General features: G+C 42.0%; 1 protein-coding gene across 9 annotated transcripts in view; it reads right to left on the reverse strand.

The window, feature by feature from the left end:
• The window catches only part of PLEKHG4B (pleckstrin homology and RhoGEF domain containing G4B), a 203,262-nt gene that overhangs the window by 126,249 nt on the left and 55,307 nt on the right, over positions 1 to 21,706 (reverse strand). For 6 of the 9 annotated variants that reach the window (XM_039525799.1, XM_039525800.1, XM_039525794.1 and 3 more), the window contains 2 exons: positions 11,147 to 11,224; positions 9,588 to 9,662 (listed from right to left, as the gene is read on the reverse strand). The exons of 1 other annotated variant lie outside the window; for it this stretch is intronic. In XM_039525799.1, coding sequence (XP_039381733.1) covers positions 9,588 to 9,662; positions 11,147 to 11,206 — 135 coding nt within the window. In that variant the 5' untranslated portion in view covers positions 11,207 to 11,224. Of the gene's footprint in view, positions 1 to 7,037; positions 7,091 to 9,587; positions 9,934 to 11,146; positions 11,225 to 21,706 lie in introns of those variants that run through there. 2 more of the 9 variants (XM_039525801.1, XM_039525804.1) reach the window with 2 other exon arrangements.

A 21,706-nucleotide genomic window follows, 5' to 3' on the forward strand; every position in this document is an offset into this window, starting at 1 on the left:
CAGCTGGAGAAAAAGGATACACAGGCAAATGCGTCACAAAAGGGTCGTATCTGAACATTTTGAGTCTCAGGAGAGCAAGTCATGAACTTTTTCTTTTGTGCTTGGGGCTGTTAAGTTAGCCTTTTCTTCAGAGCTGGTTACCTTGTATTTTTGCATATTATTTCTCCTTTCCTAATAACCTTTTAGGGTATGTCTACACTGCAGCTGGGAGCGAGCCTCCCAGCTTGGGTAGACAGACTCACACTAGTAAGACTTGAGCTAGTACGCTAAAAATACAGGTGTGGACATTGTAGCTTGGGCTTGGAGCTCTGGCTCTCAAACCTAAGGAGTCAGGTGGGTTTGAAAGTCAGAGCTGCAGCCCAAGCTACAACCTCCACACTGCTATTTTTAGCGCACTAGCTCAGTCTGTCTACCCTCCTAGGAGGCTCACTCTCAGGGACAGTGCAGACATACCCATAGTTCTCCATTTGTTTCTTTCTTACATTAGCTCCGTTAACTGATCATTTCACTTATTGGGCCACACGCTGCATCAGCCTGAGTTTATCCCATGAAGAGGGCTGGAAACTTCACAAATTCCCACTCTCAGATTTTTCCTTCCTATCCATCTGTTTCACTGAGGCTTGGGGAGAGTTTACTTTCTCCCATTCCTTCCTGAAACTAGGAGCCCCGATACCAGCGGATGGGTAAAGATCTCATGACAGATACAGATAGCAGGAGCTTATGTGCAGACAACTCAGTGCTTCCACACAGCATCTTGAATTCCTCCCTTCCTCAGTATGCCACGGTTCTCCCACAGTACAGTAGCCAGGTTGCAGGCAAACTTCTCAGTGGTGGCTACATCCATCTGCTAGTACAACTTTCCAATGTTCAATCTGCTCAGACTTGAGATGAGCAGACCACAGACAGCAGTTCCTTCCCAGGCTACACCCGGAAGTTGAAGAGCCCAGGCCCACCAGAGAGACTTCTGCAGTGTCCAGGATTTGGAGAGAAGGCTGTAATGGACTGTTGCTCTCCATTCCTCCCCATTGCCCACAAATTGCTCCTACCTGCACTGCATAGCAAAGGGTCTCTGTAATTTGGTAAAACTTTCTCAATAGAACTTGAGAACTCTAATAGAAGATGCAATAAAACTGCATCCACAAGCACCAAAGGAGATCAGGAAAGACTTTTAAAAACACTAAACCAAATCCCCATGGGCTATTAGGATTCTATCTGAAAGTCCCTCAAACTGCATGATGAATAAGGTTAATTGCATATGGAAGATGCAAGACAAAAATATATCCATCTCACCCAACAATGTGGTTTGAACTGTGCAAGAGCTGATATGCCAGTTTTTCATAAACCCCTTCTTACAAACCTTCAAAACTAGAGACAAACTGTAAACTTTACTAGGGACAAACAGGAGCATTGACCAAAGCTATTGTCCCAAATTAGATTTTTCCAACAGTAGAGGAAATCCTGACTTTAGAATGGAACTGGGATATCTTCATTACCACAAAAACATAAAATCAGCCAAACTAAACTTAAACTAAAACATATTTAAAACAATAATTGGATGATTGTAGTAATTTTTCCTCATGTTAAATGCTGGGAGACTGAACAATACAATCTTTTTTCCCGTAGTTTGCTGGCCAACCTGAAGAACTTACTTCCCTCTACATTAGAATTTGCTCAAATCCTATGGAGCTGCCCTTCCCAAATGTGTCCAAAAACCTTGCATCAGAAGTATATTTGACTAACTCACTTTCGCAAGAACAGGGGTCACCTCTCCCCTATCCCTGTGTGTGTGAGAAAGAGAGCAAGAAATAGATCTTTAGGTAAAGCATTAGCAAAAGAGACACTGCATTTGCAATTTGAATCTCCTAGCAGTTGGACTTGACGAGGGCTGGCAAAAAGGACTATGTATGTTTCTGCATAACCCTCAAACTATTATGAGTTTTAGTATTACTTTTAGAAAAAGCCCCAATTTCAGACTTACTGAGGGACTTGTTTAATCTTTGTAGTCTCAATTCTAATGGATTATATACCAGAAAGGAAGATTTTTTCCCCTCTCTGCGCAAAGGGAAGTACAGCCCTTGCCTCCAGTGTCAAAGGGGCAATTTTGCTGAATTGTCCTTAACTTACTAATAAATCCTCTGAATCAATGTATGTGCAATTCTCCCAGGGAGTCAAACAAAAATATATTTTTAATTAAATAAGATTGACTGTTTCAGCCACATCCTGAAACAGTGTTTTTTTAAGGGGAGGCAGACACACAGTTGATAGGAATCTCGTATCTCTTGAATTACAGTTGCCTATTTTAAGAGCTTAAAGTACATTGGGTGGGTCCAATTTACAGACCCAGGAAAAATGTTTTCCCACATTCAAGGTAGGTCACTGGTGGACCACCCAGGCAAAGTGCAATGCCTTGATTTTCAGAGGGCTCTCCTGTCCGGCCAGCCAGAATGCTCCTTCAGTTTCGCTGGGGCTGGGCCAGGCAACTTGATCCTTAGTGCACTGCTTCCTGCATCAGGGCTCTGTGATCTTACAGCTTTGGGATGTACTGTAATAAGGAAAAGAGATGGTCTGTGGCTATTGGGGGGAGGGGCCAGTCAGGATTATTGGAAACAGCTCACCCTGACCCCTGCCTCTCCCTCCTCCTCTAGTTTACATGCCCAATGTGTCCCTCACTGCTGGGTCCTATTTCCTCCAGGAAACAGCAGAGCAGAGATGGCTCACAGTTGCTGCTCCAGCTGGGGCAAAAAAAAAAAAAGAGTACTAAAGCTGCAACAGTAGGCAGCAGAGAGTGGAGGAGGGTGAGGAAGGGCTAAGGAAGTAGGAGGGCTAGGAATGAAGCAGGGCCAGGAAGGGAAGCACAGCGGGAGAGAAGAAAGGTGGGAGCCAAGTTTTGCCAGCTCTGTATCTCATCTTAGAACCTACAGAACGAAGAGTGTGTAGAACACCCCCCGACCTATGAAGCCCTAGAATGCACAGGATTTTATGATAGCAGCTGGGTGAGTAGAGTCTGCTAGACCTGTTGAGCCCTCACAAAGGGCTTCACCAGACAAACACAAAGGTGTGTGAATATTAGGGTGATAAATATTAGGGTTACTAGCTTCAGGAATCTGGATAAGGTGGCAGGAACTGAAGGAAGCATATGAATGAGGATAGGGTTTGGCAGGGAGGAGACTTCAAAAGGTTCAGAAGAGCAGTCAGTTTTTTGGGGTTTGTCCAAAATAAAACATCTGAAGTTTGCCCATAACTAAAACTCTTATTTATGCCACTAATTAAATGGAGGAAGCTGACTTCAACACACAAAACAAACGGGCAAAGCAGACGCAGTCCCAACTATACAGATTGTTGTGGCTGTGTTGTCTCTTCAATAGAAGAAAAGGTCGAATGACCATAAAGTGCCAAGAAAAAAATATTTTGGCCAGTTTTTGCTTTTAAAGGAAACACCTGGACATGTTGGACATTACTTCAGTCTGTGTAATGAACAATACAAGCTTAAATAAGACTGCAAAAATTACATTTAAATATTATTTTACCACTATTATCTCATTCAGACTTAAAATGCTGATTCTTAGTTAATGACTCTCAGCAAGTGCTTGATTCTTCATCTTACAGAGAAATTCAATATTAAAATCATTTGAATGGACTCCCAATAGCTTGATTGTCTAGATATTTTACAAATGTATTAACTCTGAATACTCTTCATGACATTCAGAAAAGTTGTGCTCGTCAGAATGTTACTGTAATAAGAGCACCTACAGCAAGAGGCTGCATGGTTCTTAAATTCAGAGGATGAGAGACAGATTGATACGACTCTTACTCTCTTTTTGAGGGGGGGGTAGAATTAAAATTAAAATCACTCGATTTTCCTCAGTTGTTCCAGCATTTTTCATTGCTCTCATCACTTGGTGTCTGTTAGGGTTTACTGTGTTCTGGCTGCAGACTGAATCCTATGACCTGACAAAATAGAGGTGTTTTTTAATCTCTGAATAGGGACTTTACTAATTCTGAACAAGGAGTCCAAGAGCGTCCCTCCTCACCTATCTATTCTTAGTATTATTTGTATGACATGATTCGCTTAAATCAATTTTTCATCTTACTTATTTTTTTCATAGATTTATGTATATAAAAAGAAACCGACGATTTTAAAAATACATTAACAAAATACAAACCTGAAAATATGCACATCAATCAGGCCTCCAACAATACCTCTCTTAACCCACAATGAGCAGCATTATCAGGCCCAAAAACCTAGGTAAAAAGACAGGTCTTGAAGCATGCCTTGAAGGTCAACTAATACTGTTTATTTTGGACCAAGGAACAAGTGATCTTCAAAGCTGAGGGCCTCTCATAGAAAATTTAATTTGGATTTAATTTTTTTCTGTAAAATAATCACCTGGCAGATTTAAATTCATATTCAATGAAGAAAACTGGATCAACTTTCAAAGGTGCAATCCACAATATGCAAGTAACTGGGGCCAAATTTTCAAACTGGTTTCAACCATATCCAACATTTTGAGTGCAAAACACTGGATGTCCTAGTTTCTGTGTGGCACACAAATCTAATTTCAGACTGCTGAGGTGGGGCAAATTTTGCAGTGTGGATATGTCTCCACCAAGAGACAGACTGATACTATCATCATTTCATGCTACATAGGCCAACAGACTGCCATCAAACAGTAATAGTTATTATTACTTCATCTTTATCCATGTGAAAACATCAAAACGGTCCATTCTGGCCCAAATGACCCAAACCCGTTGAGAGTGCCAAGAAGGTGCAAACATACCATCATCTCCCACTCTTGCCAATTCTATGGAAGACATATTTTTCTGTATTTTGGGCTCCTTGTTTTGGGAGAGGGAGGAATGTGGCAGAACTGGGAGTGAGCGTGGCCTGTGGAGAGCCACTTCCTGCAACATCACCACACCGTAAATCACAGGGATTGCCCAGCATATGAGAAGACCGACAGTGTCAACATTGTCCTTTGCACAGGCCATCAATGTGCTATCATGTGGGGTTTTGGCCCAGGTATAGTCAGAGAATCAACAGGAGCACCCCACGTTGCCATGAGACCTAGAGAACAACACAGGCATCTGTATTCATGCCCTGGGCCTCTGCACTGGCTACGAGATCTTCAAGATTTCCCTGCTTGGGACCTCTGTCAGTTTAGGAGAACACACAAAGCCACTCTCCTCTTTCCTCTTGTGCTCTTTCAACAGAATTAGGTTCATAGGAATCTTGGCAAGAGGAAGATTCCAAATGTTGGGCATGAAGGAAAAAGAATAGTGGTATATGGAAATACACACAAAATATGAATTGTTATTCACAGTTTCTACACTTTTTGCCTGCTCTGTTACTGAAAATACTATATACCACTTTCAGAGCAACATACATGAGTAATTTTGTTTCCAGCTATCTAATGCCAAATGTTAGAAAAGCTTAGAGGTCTTTAAAGACAATTTTATTTCTTGCACCTTAAGGAGGCCAGCTGTGCTAAATGACAACAACTTTGCAAAGCCAGTCCTTCTAATCAATGGTTTTAACATTTAATGTTGTTCTGTCTGGAGGCAAAATAAAGGTTTAAAAAGTCAGATGGTCTCTGGCCATGGCAATTATCTCCTATTGGAGAGACAAGGTGGATAAGAGAATATCTTTTATTGGGCCAACTTCTCTCGCCAACAGCAGTTGCTCCAATAAAAGATATTACCTCACCAACCTTGCCTCATTAAAATACATTAATTTAAAAAATATATTTTTAATATATTTTAAATATATTTATAGTCTACCAAGAACTTTTCTATGCAAAGTGAGAATCCTGAAAATACAGGGGATACTATTTATCTCAACTGTTTGAAGTTGACATCATTGAAACTTGAACAATAACACACAGCACTTCTACAACTGTTTCCCACTGAGTCTCAAAGCACAGCACAAATATTAACTGATTAATATTACAATACCCAGAGTAAGTTTTGTTAACCCCATTTTACAGCTAGAAATTGAGACCCAGAGAGGATAGTGACTTGGGTCACTAGGTCCTATCTAATTTAAATATTACCCTACAGTATGTAAGTGTGTGAAAGGCATTCATTAGGTGGTCTGTGGACTGTATTTACTAGCTGTGGTGTAAAATCTAAATGGCTAGATTGTGGCCGGCCCTGTCTAGGCAGGCAATGGCGGCATGAGGGATGGTGCAAGGAGCTCTCCTCTCTTCCTGCTTGAGCTGCTTGCAATCATAGCCTTTCCCTTCCCTGAACAAAAAGCTGCTTGAGCCTGAGGCCAAAGGGCGGCTAGCCTCCACAAAGAGACAGGGAAGGGTGAGGGCAGAATTTGATGCCATGTCTATATTAGCACTTATGTTGGCAAAACATTTGTTACTCAGGAGTCTGGAGGATTCTTGCAGCTTGAGGTCTTCAAACCACAATTTGAGGACTTCAGTAACTCAGACATAGGTTAGGGGTTTGTTATAGAAGTGGATGGGTGAGATTCTGTGGCCTGCATTGTGCAGGAGGTCAGACTAGATGATCATAATGGTCCCTTCTGATCTTAAAGTCTATGAGTCTGAAAAAAAAAAACCCCACCCCAGAGTGACACACATTTTGCCAGCATAAGTGCTCATGTGTAGCGTGCTGCGTCAGTGGGAGAGTTGCCAGCCTGCCCCGCATGCCAGGAGTCTGGGGTCGGGGGCTCCTGGCCAACCCTGTGGGGTCAGGAGCCCAGGGCAGCCATGCGGCAGGGGTCCATAGTGGGGTCTGGGGCAGCTGGCCAGGCCCACAGGGTCCAAGGTCAGGTTCTGGGCTGCCGCCGGTGCCCTGCCACCCAGCACCTGCAGTCCAGGTAACGCATTGTGGGCTGCATATGAGTCCCACAATGTGTAATAAGTCAAGAACCACGGGTCTACACCCTTTACACTGGCCAGGTGATCCAGTACACTGCAGGGGAACAAACACTGAAGCCTTTCAAAGAGCCACATGCTGCTCTCATTTACACTGCAAATAAATCTGCAGTAATTCCATTTAAGTCAAAACAGTTACTTCATATTTACACTGTTGTAAAAGAAACCAGAACGTTTTGCCAAAGAAGTAGAACACAGGCTGCTCAGGCAATACATTCCCAGGTGCTCCTGTGCCTTCCTCAGAGGTCCTTTGTCAGCAAAACTTTTGTTGTTCAGGGCTGTCAAAAAACACAAAGTGCTAGTGTGAATAGCGCTTTGTCGGTGGGAGCGTTCTCCTACAAAGCTGCTGCCGCTCATTGGGGGTGGAAGTGTTTTGCCAGTGGGACAGCTCTGTCCTGCTGACGAACAGCAGCTACCCTCTGCCCTTTTTAGCGGCACAGGTGTGTCGCTAAAAGGTGGGTAGTGTAGACAGAGCCTTACAGTCCAAATTTATCCCAAAGAGTTAATCATGATGCTATAATTTTTGCTGGCAATAAAATAATTTGCGAGCCTTTAAAACAGACAAAGCAGTTTAATCTTGAGATCATACTTGCCAAAGGAAAGGTCCCCTGAGCCAAAAGAAATACAAAGTTTGATTTCTGGTTTGCTCTTAAAAAAATAAAATAAAAACATTAAAATACATTTTGGCACATTTAAAAAATGGCTAAAGATAAAGCCTACATTTTAAAGAATTTAATTTTTTTTTAAATATACATTTTGGACGTTGCTTTAACATTTTACCATATTATATGCACAAGTAAATTAAATATCTGAAAATATCTATTCAAGGTACAGTATTGCTAGCAGTATCAGTTTCAAGAAACCAAAATGTAATTATTTAAAAAAGATAAAATTAGATTTAAATCTACTGTCCTTTGTTTGACCTACCTAATCTTACTGTTAAGGGAGAACAAAGGTTACTTTTACTTGGTGCATAAGCAACAAAAATACAACTCCATTTCATATCAAAATCTTAATCATACTTGCAAACATCCACTCACTACACAATGGTATCTAAAGGACTGTAGCTCATTGGGCAATAGGAACAAAGTTGTGCCCACCTGTTGATTCAAGCCCAAAGTCAAATGAGCTGTTTATGATTTTTGTCTTTGTCATCCTTCAAGCTCAACAAGAAATAAAGTATTCAGTAGATACTTCAAACAAAATTAATATTAAACTGTTGTGTCACATACAGAAAGTGCTAAATCAAATTTTTAACCAGGCGCACAAAGACTAAAATCATTGGACTATAAAGTGCTAGTCTGAATGCATTTCTTACTTTGGAAGACAACAATAGATTGACATGTCAAGCTGACTAAATGTTATCTCTCCCATTGTGTACCTGACAGAGGTCAAAGCTGCTGAACTTTGCTGTGACCCTTTGGAAACATTCCACGTATGCTTTAAAATCCTAATGTATTGAACATTTGGCTAGTGTATAAAAAAAGCTTACGATTCAGAAACCAGTGGATTTTTCCATATAGCGTTATATAGCAAGAAAAATACACATTGGGTCAGTTGGTGAAAGAGGTTACTAACTTAGTGGGTTCCTTCCAACAAATGTTGACTGTGAATGTTAATTTGGTTTCAGCTTTACAGCCTAAGCAGTAATACAGCATCACACAGTAAGTTATAAACAATGAACATTTATTGTGGTAATTGTGCTTTGATATAATCATAATCAGCTAACACTAGGCAAATTATGTATTAATAGAATTTATTACAAAGCATCCTTGTGAGACAAATATTGCAATGCATACATCTGTACTACAATATGCTCACAAGACCCAAACCTACTGATATATATTTTAAACTTCCCTTTCAGAACATACAAAATACTTGTATCCTAAGAACATTATCATTGTTTCTAAATGATTACTTCAGATATTATCTTAACATATCTGATTTACAAGCTTTAAAATCATGCAGTTTCCCCTCTCTGTAATTGCAAACGTTTTAATGCACTTTTATTCTGAATTAACTACATCGAACTATCGTGTGATTTGAAGTATTGCTGAGTAGTAGCCGACTTGCCAATGGAACACTCTCAATTTAACTTTCTCAGTAAAAGCTGAATCAAAGACAAGTCAACACATTTTAACAACTCACATAAAAACACAAAGCAGCTTCTGTCAGTTCTATCTGACACTGAAAAGATTGTTTTGTTTTACTAAGCCATGCCCATTCTTTAAGCCAACAGACATTCCTACATATAAGCCACTGCCTATATTCTTAAGGCAATAAATTCCATTTCTCCCACAGTGAGAAGCAGTTTGTTGAGTTCATTTTACACAGTTCTGAGCTAAATAACAATTTATCACCACTGCCTGAGTTAGCAGATGAGAGAGAGTTAAAACCGTCTTATTTTCACATATATTGCTTTCTCCTATGTAGCTAACCTAAAGGCACTGAGTTACTCTTTATCCAAATGTGTATTTCTTTGTCATATATATTCAAAAAGATTTAGACAGGTTTGTCTACGTTTACCTGATTGCAATGGGAGTGGAAAACTGAACTTGTAAAATATACAACTTCTGGATTACTTTTCCAAAATAATTAGAAAACTGTAACTGTTGTCAATAAACATAACATTTTATTGTAACATACTTTTTATGACCATACACATTATTGCTATTCTAACCTCGTCTGTGTTCAACGTACCTTTATGCTCAGATAATTATCACCTCTTGTCTTCGGAGCTGTAGCTCGGTGATTCATGTTGACACTTCCTCTGTTCTGAATTCAATGTAAAAAATGATTCCATAAAATCCACTTTGTCAAGACAATGCAAACTGTACCAAAGTCCATGTCATTCTAATAATTTCACTTGACATTTTTTCTAGCTTTCCTTCTCCTCTTTTGCATGTGATTTTACACACAGTAAATGTTCTCAGGAAGTATTCTTCACTGTCACTTGTCAGACCGTGAGAACAGAGTGTGTCCACTTCCAACAGTACGAGTTGCTCTCCCACTGCTTCATTATGCATGCTGATGTAACTTCCTCCATCAGTGCAAAACAGAGTGCCTCCCTCCAAAAACATGAAACAATAGCTGCTCTCACTTAAGTGCCCTGCAGGAATCCAAAGGATCATCATGTTTCCCTTTTCATATTAAAAACAAAACTCCACTTCAAGCTGAAATTGCAAACCTTCTCCCATCAGAAAAGGAAGCTTCTCCGACACCTAACCCAAAACACTGGTAAACCTGCAAAAATACCTAGCAACTAATTTGGAAGTTATCTGATTCAAAAACCTAAGAACTAGACATTCTGTAATAAGAGCCTAGGATTAGAGGCAATTCTATTATCTTGAATCTGAGGACCTCGGGCAGCTAATAGAAATCAAGGTATGAGTATTTTTCATTTCACATTCTCTTCAGATTACAGTGGCTTTAGGCAACTGTTGCTGATGGTGAAAAACACAGATGCACACCTAAATTAGGTAGGGCTGTTCACTTATCAGAGCAAATAAACTTTAGAAAAGGCTCTTTAAGGATTAAATACTTGCTGCGGTGCTCAAAGGTTTTACTAGTGGGGTGTATCAGAATATCATGTAAAGCATGAAGTGTAATTTTAAAAGCACGTACTGACTTTTAGGAATAGCTACAAACATCTCTCGAGTCAGCGTTTCATTCTCTATAATCAGCAGTGACTTCTGCTAGTGCCTTCTGTTACCATTTTATAGCTCTTGTGAACTTTTTTAGGGTCTAGATATGCAGCTTGCCCCTTTTAAAACAAGCACCACTCATCCAAACAATTAAAAACAATATGACATGACTTTGTATATAAAATAAGAATTACCCCCTATTTATACCACACATGCTAGCTACCTCCCAGGAATACCTTTGGGCCAGATAATGCTCAGCTGTTCTGTGTGGGTTGGGGAAGCAAAGCATTCCCTGTTGGGTCCCAGCACAATAAATATCTGGGCACAATTTCAGTCCAGTGCAGAGACTGCTCCCTGGTGCCTGGGACACCCCAAAAGAGGATAAGGAAGAGGTGGGACCATGGTCCCAACCCCAATGCAAAGGCCAGGCATGCAGGGGAAAGCAGGCTGCACTAATTGAAGGGCATAGTAGCACGTTTGCTCCTCCAGCAGGAAACAGATTTCCTCCTGGATCTCTACTTGGGGCATGCCATTCTGCACCTGCCCCAACATAAGAAAGTGCCTAACAGGCACAATACAGTCCTGTATGATTAAACACAGTTTCTATTAACTTGCCTTGATAATGCACCTGCGCAAACACCAGGGAAAGCAGTTGGATTGCTTTGTATAAATCATTTCTGGGCAGGGTTGCTTCTGGAATACATTATCATCAGAGATCAGATGTCAGGTAAATACATGTTAAAGACACACAACTGACAAGTATTTGAACAATCATTAGTCTGCTAATACTTTAGTCTCCTATTCTACATTAATTGTATGCACTTTTAAATTACTGTACTGTAACTGAGATAAATGAGAGGCAGGGAGAGCGCAGCTAAACTCACTGCTAAATGGGGCATTGTTAAAACATAGCAACAGTCATTTGGTGAATTGTGAGACTCCAGGTAGCTTCCATAGATGTTACGCACGTAACTGAAGGAAGAACCAACCTTAAATTCTTACAAAGGCAATTTTATAATTCTTTTTATACACCCAGCACTTTACAAACACATACAGTAAGATGACAAGTCTGTACCAAGGAGGGGGCAGCTGGGAAGGATCGCGGGGCAGGGGCCTGATGGTGATGTCCGGAGGGCCAGGGGCAAGGGGAGGGCAAGGCAGAGAGCACCCTCTCTGAGGACCCACTAAAGGAAAGCCCTAGAGGCTATAAGATTGCCCTTACCTCCTTGAGTATATGCCAGAGGACGTCAGGGGTGGAGAGCCCCGTGGCTGAGCACCAGGGGGTCCAACCAGTTCCTCTGGTCATAGTCCAGAAGGTCTCTGATCCTGGCGGTATCCACCAGGACCAATCTCCGGCACACCAAGGGGGACTCTGCTACCTGCACACTGAGATGGGGGCTTGTGTAGCTGGGGCTCCGTGAGGAGGTCCTACCCTTCAGCAGCTTCCAGGTCCTGAGGAGGTCCTGGTAGAAGACCAGCACCTCGGAGAGGTCTTGTAAAAGACCCATTGGATGGAGGTAGAAGGGCTGCCAGTCGTATTGGAGCTCTCAGAGGTGGAGGAGGAAGGCGTGCGCCAGTGTGCTCCATGCCTGACTACCTGCACCTTAAAGGAGTCTCTGCAGGGCCTGGAGGCAGAAGTCGTGGACCTGACTGCAGCCATAGTATAGACACAGGGCATGCAGACAGAAGGAGTTTTTCTGTTGATACAACCTTAGTTAAAATCAGTACAATTTTTGTTTGTAGACAAGGCCTTAGGCTGAAAACTTTTTGGGTCAAGGACTGCCAATTTATTATATGTGCACACAGCTCCTCACACGTGGGAATCTGATTCGGACCTCTTGGCTCTACCACAATATTAATAATAATTTATGGGATTAAGCCCTTTTTTTGCCCAATTTTTATGAAAAAGTGAGGTTCAGTTCAGACACACCGATAAACTGTAACTGGATATTTTAGTGGCTCTGTCCCATTCCTTTAAGTAGATTACCAAACTCACAGAATCTTTCTTTTTAAAAGTAGTTACCACACGGCATCAATAATTATATTTTGTGTAGAAAGTTATCTGGAAACTTCCATTTTGTTCTTCAGGTCCCTCTCAGTGATCTCACAGCACAGTAACCTTGTCCTTCTAGACCAGCGGTTCTCAAACTGTGGGTCAGGACTCCAAAGTGGGTCACGACCCCGGTTTAATAGGGTCACCACCAGTGTTCCCTCTAATTTTTTATGTCCACATGTGGAATGAATTTTGTTATGTGCACCAATATGGAGGTGATGTGCGACACACCACCTTCATATTGGTGCACATAACAAAATTCATGTGGTGTGCGTGAGGCCAAGAGGTTTGGAGTGTGGTAGGGGGCTCAGGGCTGGGGCAGAGGGTTGGGGTGCAGCTGCCCAGCCCCACTTTGGCACGCCAGTCAGGGCAGTGGGTTGGGGACTGCTCCACACAGCTCCCGAAAGCCACGGCGTGGCCCTCCTCTGGCACTTGAGCCGGGGAGCAGGAACTCCTCATTTCTGGCCCCACCCCAGAGCCCACACCCCCAACCAGAGCCCTCACCGCCCCCTGCACCCCAAGCCCAATTTTCTGAGTATTCATGGCCTGCCATACAATTTCTATTCTCAGATGCGGCCCTCGGGCCAAAAGGTTTGCCCACCCCTGATATAGGTACATAGTAGTGCCCTCTACTGGATGAAATACCTCAGATCTGCTAAAGTGTTACTGAACCCAACACTGAAAATACTACTTGGAATAATGCTTACTCCCATGAGTAGTCAGGAAACACAACCAGTGGTAAATGCTTGCAGGAGCAATATCTTAGTTTGTCCATGTCTCACCCTCTAGTGTCTGAAAGGTGACCTGAAAGAAAATCTAAGTACTACTACCACCACCAAGTAATGATGGTTCTCATTTAACTCAAGCTTCCTTGCCTGTAGATGCAAAGTTTGTAAATTCCACCCATATCTAACATGTTAGCTGTAATTGTGATATCTCTATATGTATAAAAAGCGACAGATTGTAATTCATTCAGTCATTGACATAAAAACTTAATTTAATGGTGGAGATTCTTGGAACAGGATAGTCAGAGTTTAATATAGTGCTCTATGTCCCACAGGTCAGTGAATATCCTGTTTTTAACTCCTTACAGAAATGTTTCAGGCAGCAGTAACAAGAAAATTGGCAGGAGACAATTTTTAAGCCTATCCTGGACAGGAACCATTTCTCTCTATCCTCCGTTTTTTTCTTCCTAGTATATTGTACAGTGGCAATCAATGTATGGAATAACTCTATGGCTAAATTCTAGCACATTTTAAAAATCTAATTAATTTAATTTATCATAAAAATTGACAGAATACTTCATGTTGAGTATTTTTAGTTGTATAGACTTTAGTACAAGGTGGTTTTTCTAAGTCAACGAAATATTTTTTAAATTGCTTTTTCAGATTAGACAGTTATCAATGGTCAGCTTTACAGAAACACTTCATCAAAAGGCCTAATGTTCCAGCAATCTTTTACTAAGAATTTTTGCTCTGAATGCGTCTTCTCTGGTATTGATGGTTTGACCCAGAACTAACCTTCAGTTCATAGGTCACTTAGCATGTGTGGGCTTAGAATTTGCTCTAGGTACACAGCTTTGTCTTTCTGCCATTTCTTTTCACAAAGAACAACAGTTTTGACTGTGAATGAAAATTCTTGTGTGTTGCATTATCTGATATGGTTGTTAAAATACAAGTATTACTGTTTTGCCATTAAGATGGGACTGAGTTTACAAAAAAAACCCCACCGTACTGATTCCAAATGAAAAGAGGCTTACCGAAAGGATATGGAGTAATGAAATATAAGTAATAGTTAAAAAGTGGCATTTATGAAGAGCTTAGTTTTATTGATAACTCTAACTACTTAAAACCTTTAGTACATTAACTTCCTCAGAGGTATTTAAAGGGATGAAGAATAAATATCAATTAACAAAAATGCTCCAAAGTGGTTTTTGCTTGTTGACTTTATCTTAGTAGCAGAATAAATGAAACAATTCAAAACTACTATTTACCCTTAGAACTCACAGGAAACACCTACCTGGCAATCAAAACTATTCCAGTACTGAAAGTCTGAATTTCCATCAGGAAACAGAGGAGAAAAGATATATAATAAAATACCATGTATTACACACACTCACACCTATGTGACACACAAGTCTATTAAGATGTAATATGTAGAGCCAAATGATTCCTCACACTTCACAACATTAAAAAAGATGAATGAATAAAGTACTTCTTGGTTAATAGTCTGCAAGCATATTACTGTGTTTACTACTGTTTACTTTAAAATAGCTCAATTATTTCTAGTTCTCTCCTTCTTGGTTCTGCCATAATAGAGGCAAAGCTATTGTGCCCTGGGACACAACAGTTTACAAATGAATCAAATGCTCCCCCACTTCCCCACAAAGCAAAATGTTCTGCCCTCCTTATGTGCTCAAGGAAACCCCTATAAGCAAACACAGTTGGTTTGGGCTGTGTGTTGAATTCAAGTCTATTTATTTAGATTATTTATGTTGACTCACAATAGGAATAATAAACACACATTCAAGTGCCCTGGGTGCCCTTACAAGAATGAAAACATACAGCCACAGCATGATGAGTCAATAAAACAATATAATAAACTGCTCCTATGCCTCAAACAAATGCATTATTAACCCCACTAAATACTCATTCAAGTAAAGCTGTCAATCATATCCCAGAGCATGCCCCAAAAGCCTAGGAGAAAAGATGCATCATGTTCATCCAGAAGAATTGGCCTACCAGAACCTGGATTTGTAAGAGTTCTCAAACTGAGGGGCCTTCACACGCCTCTGCAACACTCCCACACGTTTAAACTTAAAGAACTCCAGTCAAGAAACTCTGCTGCTCTCAAATGCAGCCACGTAGGACAGAGAGATATGTAGGCTCTTAGTTAGCAAGGTCCAAAACCTTTTCAGCCTTTGTAGGTAAAACCACCACCTTGTACTCTACTTAGAAGCCTGTGGACAACCAGTGCAGATCACAGAGCACAAATATCAGGTGCTGCTCCCTGTGTGAAATTCTTTGTAATAAAGTCTACAGCCACATTCTGCATCAGCTTCAGCTGCCCCATGTAAGGGGCATTTCAATACTATAACCTTGGGGTGACAAAAGCATGGATAACCATGGGAAGAAGGTTCACCTCTGAAAGAAACTGCTCACGCTCCTCTCGCTAGCTGCAGATGAAAAAGAAATGCTACTAGCCATCACCAATATCTGAGCATTAAGTAGTAACCTGGCATCTAACAAGACTCCTAAGTTGCAATCCTGTTTCACAAATGGGGCCCCTCAGAGCATCCAATTTCAGAATTAATAATAATATTAACACACAACTTTTATATAGTCGATCAAGACTTTACAAAGGAGGTCACTATCATAACCTCCATTTTACAAATCATAGATGGAGTGATCTGCTCAGGTTACCCAGCAGGACAGTAGCAGTTCACTCCTCTTACAGCTACTGTTTCAGGCTCTCTGCAGACACAGGGAGAAATCACTGCATCAGTTACATGCAGGTTACACTTACAAGGTGTTCTTTCCACCCATGAGAGTTAGGCACATACTTTTAAAAATGAAAGCTGAGCTTCTCGAGTTATTGTACACTTCCAGGAGCTGGAGCCATAGGCACGTGCTGCTAGTGTCTATGCCTTAGTTCAGACAACGGGGGGGAGGGAGGAGGGGGAAGGCAGCATGGCCCTGCATGACCCTTATCTGGGCAGTGCAAGGGAGGCAAAAGGCTTCCTTGTTCCCCATCCTGTTCACCTGCATAAGGACCACCCATGATCTATCTTTCAAGCACTGGTGGCATATAAATTCCCACCAATTCTGGTTCTTTCCCTCAACATGTCAACATTACCATCATCTTACCTGAACTGAGCCTCAGCTAGCAGTCTCCCAACCCAGTCCTCAATCTCTTGCAGTCACTGGTTCATTTGTTCTATCACATTAAGAGGGTCTACAGATACTGAAGACAGAACAAACCCTGGTCTTCTAACCAACCTTCCCATCAGCCACATCAAACAGGGGAGGAATCAAAATCAGACCCTGCAGCAATCCAAATATGTGAAGTCTTAAGGCAGCAGAGAACTCCCTTCTGTAAGGAGTAGTGTGACTCCATGCACCCTCTAGCAAGGGACCGTAGCCATGTCAACAACACCTTGTAGTCTACAATATCAAAAGCAACTGGTAGAATTAAATGAATCAACACAGACGTTCCTAGAAGAGATCATAAGCCAGTGAGTGCCACTGATGCAGTTTGCCTCTCATACATAAAATTAGAAACGATATTGGCCAGGATTAGGGAAATCCCAGGGCACCAGATACTTCCAGAGTTTCTTTGCCACAATCATCTCAAATACCTTTATTACAAATGGGAAATTTGATACAGGTTGAGAGTTGGCAAGGCTGTTGAGTCAAGAGAGCTTCCTGAGCAGAGCTTCTGCTTCAGAGCCTCACCCTCACAAAGGGAGGCACTGACAGTCTCCTCCCAACAATGAGCCCAATTCTCTCTATCACTTTGGTGGCAGATGATTTCAGGCCAGAAGCGGGAGCATTCAGGAAGCATCCTCACAACATGAACTCCCACTCTCAAGTGACTATGTCATAGCTGCAGTGGGAGAGCCAATGGCTTCATGCCTCTTGAGTGAGCTACGATGACAAGAAAGAAAGAGGATGGGGCTGACACACCACACAGATGCTCCAGAATTCACAGGCTTGCTACTGGATTTCTAAGTTATTTGAGCTCCACTGGACTTGAAGGCTATGACCAATGCCACTCTGCAAAGCCAACACTCTTCCTCTGTTTAAGGAGAATAGCTGAGATTTTTTCTGTGTGGGTAACTGGATCTTATCGCACAGCCTTGGCCCTGCAACTGTGCCCCTGTAGCTCCATAGTGTAGACACTTCCTACACCAATGGAAGGGTTTTTTTCTGTTCATAGGCTCATGGAAATGTAGGGCTGGAACTAGAAGGGATCTTAAGAAGTCCAGCCCCCTGTGCTGAGGCAGGACCAAGTAAACCTAGACCATTCCTGACAAAGGTTTGTTCAACCTGTTCTAAAAACCTCCAATGATTATTCTTTCAGTGCTTCACAACAGGTTCAGTGCATCCCCAAGCAAAAGTGCAGTGTGGAATCTCAAAGCCAAAAAATGTTACTTTGTAAAACTGAGGCTCAGTATATTCTAAGAGAAATGCTTCAACTCCTGGGACAAGACGACTCAATCAATCACAGTGAAGAGACTGCATAGACAATGGTAAGATTCAATTTATAATTGTTTTGTTTAAAAATTGCAGAGCTCTTTGGCTTGTTATGGCAGGAGGGAAGCCACAGCTGACTACAGAAGCCTCTTCTCTACTTTCATGCATTCCACATTCTTGAGGACATTACAATCGAGAGGTTCCAGAATGGCAAAGAGATTTTATTCCAAGCTGCCAGTGGCAAGCCAGCTGTTTATGCCACAGAGGTTTTCAAATGATGGTGACAGAGTAGCACACGTATGAGTGGAGTGACTTGGTGACCTATAGGGGTGAACCTGAAAAATATGACCTTCCCTGAAATTTGACAGCCTATCACACTGTGAGGCTATCAGAGCCCAGGATTGGGTCAAGATTCATGGGGGAAATCTACAGGAAGTGGCGTTAGCATCCACATGGATGACTGCCTCTCTGTGGCTCTCTACAGCTCCCGATGCAGGCTGCTCTCAATGCATCTTCCCAGGGACTGCATGCAAACACACATGATAACAAAAAGACTCCCAAAGAACTACACAGCCATCCCCCACCCATCCCCCAGCACATTTCTGGACTGCATACAACCCACCAGCCATACTCTGGACACTGATTTAGTCATCCATGGATTGCATTTAACCTTCCCTTCCCCCTCACCCTCCAGACAGTTTTCTGTTTTCAGAAGCAGCAAAGAATCCTGTGGCACCTTATAGACTAACAGATGTTTTGCAGCATGAGCTTTTGTGAATATGAATACCTCGGATGCAAGCAGTGGATTTCAAGGGGGGGGGCAGGTGTGTATATATATATAAACAAGCAAGAGAGAAAGAGAGATCAGAGATAGATCAAATCATGAGGATGGGAGGGGGCAGCCAGCAGCTGAAGAGTGAAAAGGAGAAACTGGAGAACTGGGTTCTGTCTTTTGTCAGCCATTCACAGTCTTTGTTTAAATTTGCAAATGGTTAATTTTACAGTTTCTCTTTTTGCAGAGTCTCTGGTCTTTGTCTGGTCTAGGAGTTTAGTCTTTTGCTCTGGAGGAAAACCACCTTACAGAAAACCACCTAAAAACAGACCTCCAGAAGAAACTGCTGAGCTCAAACTCATAAAATTATTTGTTTAACACAGTTAGGACACCTCCACTGTGATGACTCTGCCTCTGAATTACAGACAGGGCCCCTCCCTCTGGTTTTCACACCTCTCCTGCTGGAACAGGCCCCATCCTCCTGATTGATCTAACCTTCTAGCCTCTGCTCCAACTGCTTTGCTTGCAATAATATTGCCACCTGCCCACTGGGAGAAGCTGCTTTCCAGTCAGGGTATTCACACGGTGGGTATTCATCTTACAAAGCTTCTACTCTTGCCAGTAACAAACCAGACCTTGCATCCTTCTGTTTTCAGGTGGCTCATTATGTTGTGATGGGCCCGATATCGTATGGCACGGCATGTTAAAAGAGAAGGCAATATCAGATTCTTATTTGAAATGCCTCAACATGTCTGTAAGAATGTGCGAGTTTCTGGGAAAAAAATTGTAAATGCTTGTTTCACTGTTTGTGCTTCCCACTCTCCATTTTGAATTCCATGTGGTGGTGGTGATGGTGTCGCCACCAGGGTGCTGGCGTGCAACCCACCATTAGCAGATACACACTGCTGCCCATGGCTTGCAATACATTTTATATTGGGCAGTAAACCAGAGGTCCTTCCCATCCCTATATTCAACAATAGCAGCAAACATGGAACCAGAAACTTACCAGACTTAAGGGCTACTTCTGCCTCTGGTGTTTCTGATGCTGGTTCCATAGCAGGCAGCTCTTCTAGAGGAGCATCAAAAAGCTCCTCTGAGTTGAGACCCAGAATATGCTACAGGTGCTCCGACAGCAAAGCCTCCTTAGGGCCTGGTTTGAGTATAAGAATCATTTTGGCAGCCTTCTCCAGTGCTTGCTGGCTCCCCTCTGGTCCTGTACTGAACCCAGGGTGAGAAGGTTGCCACCTGTTGACCAGGCGGTCATGAAGTACTAGTGGCTCAGTGCAGTACCCAGTCAAACTCCTCGAAAAAGGAGCAGGATGATGCCGAGTTCCCAGAGGTGCAGTTCTCATCCCTAGCTTTCCAGTAGTTAGTCTTGAGCTGCTTAATCCACTCCCTGCACTGGTCACTAGTCCAGTGAATCCCCAGTACTACCAGCTTCTTATTATTAGCTGGTGTGCATGGTCATTTCTGGAACTCTTGCTAAAATTGAACTGTTTGCTCACCTCACACCAGAGATTTATCGAAATCTGTGTGCGTGGCAAAGGGCTTCTTCACGTCTGTGGTCATTACAAATGCAGAAGGTGGTTCACTCTGCTCACTGCTTAGGTGTTCAAAACAAAATGGAAGGGTTAAATGCCAAGCAGCTGTACTTGAACCAGTGGAGTTGCTTCCATTTCCTGGGAGTCGATTGGTCAGTCTTAGGATAGTCTTAGGACGCTGTCCCATGAGATTGTGGGACAGCACTGGGGGACTCTTGGGACCAGAGTCAAGGGGGCCCGGGCCTGAGTGCATCCACACTGCAAAATGATGACGTTTGGGCCCAAGCCCCTGCAGAACTGGGGCTCCAACCTTACACCCCTGCAAGGTCCTGTGCCCAGGTCTGGGTTAGACAGAATTGCATATAGATGAAAAGGGGGTTTGGACCTGAGTCTGAGCCTGGTTTGACGTTGCAGTGTAGATATAAACTGTGATTCCAATTAAGTCATAATTTAGCTTATGGACTAATATGTTCAGTTCTTCCTTATTATTCGTCATACTCCTGGCATTTGTGTATAGAAATCTAAGACAATGAGCAGATTTCCCCACTGATTTCCCTCTAGTTGCTCCTATGACCCTATTGTAAATTTATGTCCCCCCTCCACCACCAAGAGGTACCCCTCTGTTAAGGTTGCTTTTTTTAAAAAATGCTTACCTGTGGGCTTTTGTTATCTGCCCCATTTGAACCTAATCTAAAGCACACCTCACTAGCTTGGCGAGTTGGTGAGTGAAGATGCTCTTCCCCTTGGTCAGCTAGATCCCATCTTTTCCCAGCAAACTTTGGTGGCAAGCATTATATAAAATACATGACAGAACAGATGTGACTAGGATTAGATTAAGCACTTTTCCCCCAAACATGTCCCACACCCCCAATGAGGCTGCCTTTGGCATCATAAGATCGAGAGAAGGGAATGCTCAGTGTTCTGCCACATGTTAAGGACAAATCAACTTTCAACAATAAAATAAAAGCTGTAAGCTCCAACTCTCCACAGGGGGAAAAAAAAAGTCTACTGTCCTACCACAGAGGAAACCAGGAACAATTCTCTTCAGTGTGGGAAGGAATTCCAAACAGAGTTGTGCATATAACCAAGTTTTCATTTTGGTAGCCAAACTTGCAGAAGGGAGGAGGGAAGAGAAATCAGTGGGGGAAAAATTGGTTCAGGTTGACCCGAAATATTTATTCAATTTTTTTTCCATCAAAATCAAAAAAGTTGAAAACTTTGGGTCAAACTGAAAACAATTTGGTTTTGAGGATTTTACATTTTTTCAATTTAAAAAAAAAATTGAGTAAAATTTCATTTTTGGAAATGCCAAAACCAACCATTTCAACATTTCTTTTTATTATTTAAATTCTATTGAAACAATTCACCAAAATTGGCCCAAATTTGTGAATTGCATCAGTTGACCTGAATCTGCATTTTTTGGCAATTCACATAAAAAAATTTAAGCCCTCCCTGCTGCTGTAGATGGAAAAAGCTTTTCATGAAGATGTGGTAAATAAGTCTCTGCTACTTATGCCTGGTATCAGACACCATCTTGTGTGATTTGTTAAAATAATAGGATCATTAAGTCTCTTGTGAAATAAGCTTTATATTTATTGACTGGATTCAGATGCT

This window comes from Mauremys reevesii, linkage group 2 (assembly GCF_016161935.1).
Source record: "Mauremys reevesii isolate NIE-2019 linkage group 2, ASM1616193v1, whole genome shotgun sequence".
NCBI lineage: Eukaryota > Metazoa > Chordata > Testudines > Geoemydidae > Mauremys > Mauremys reevesii.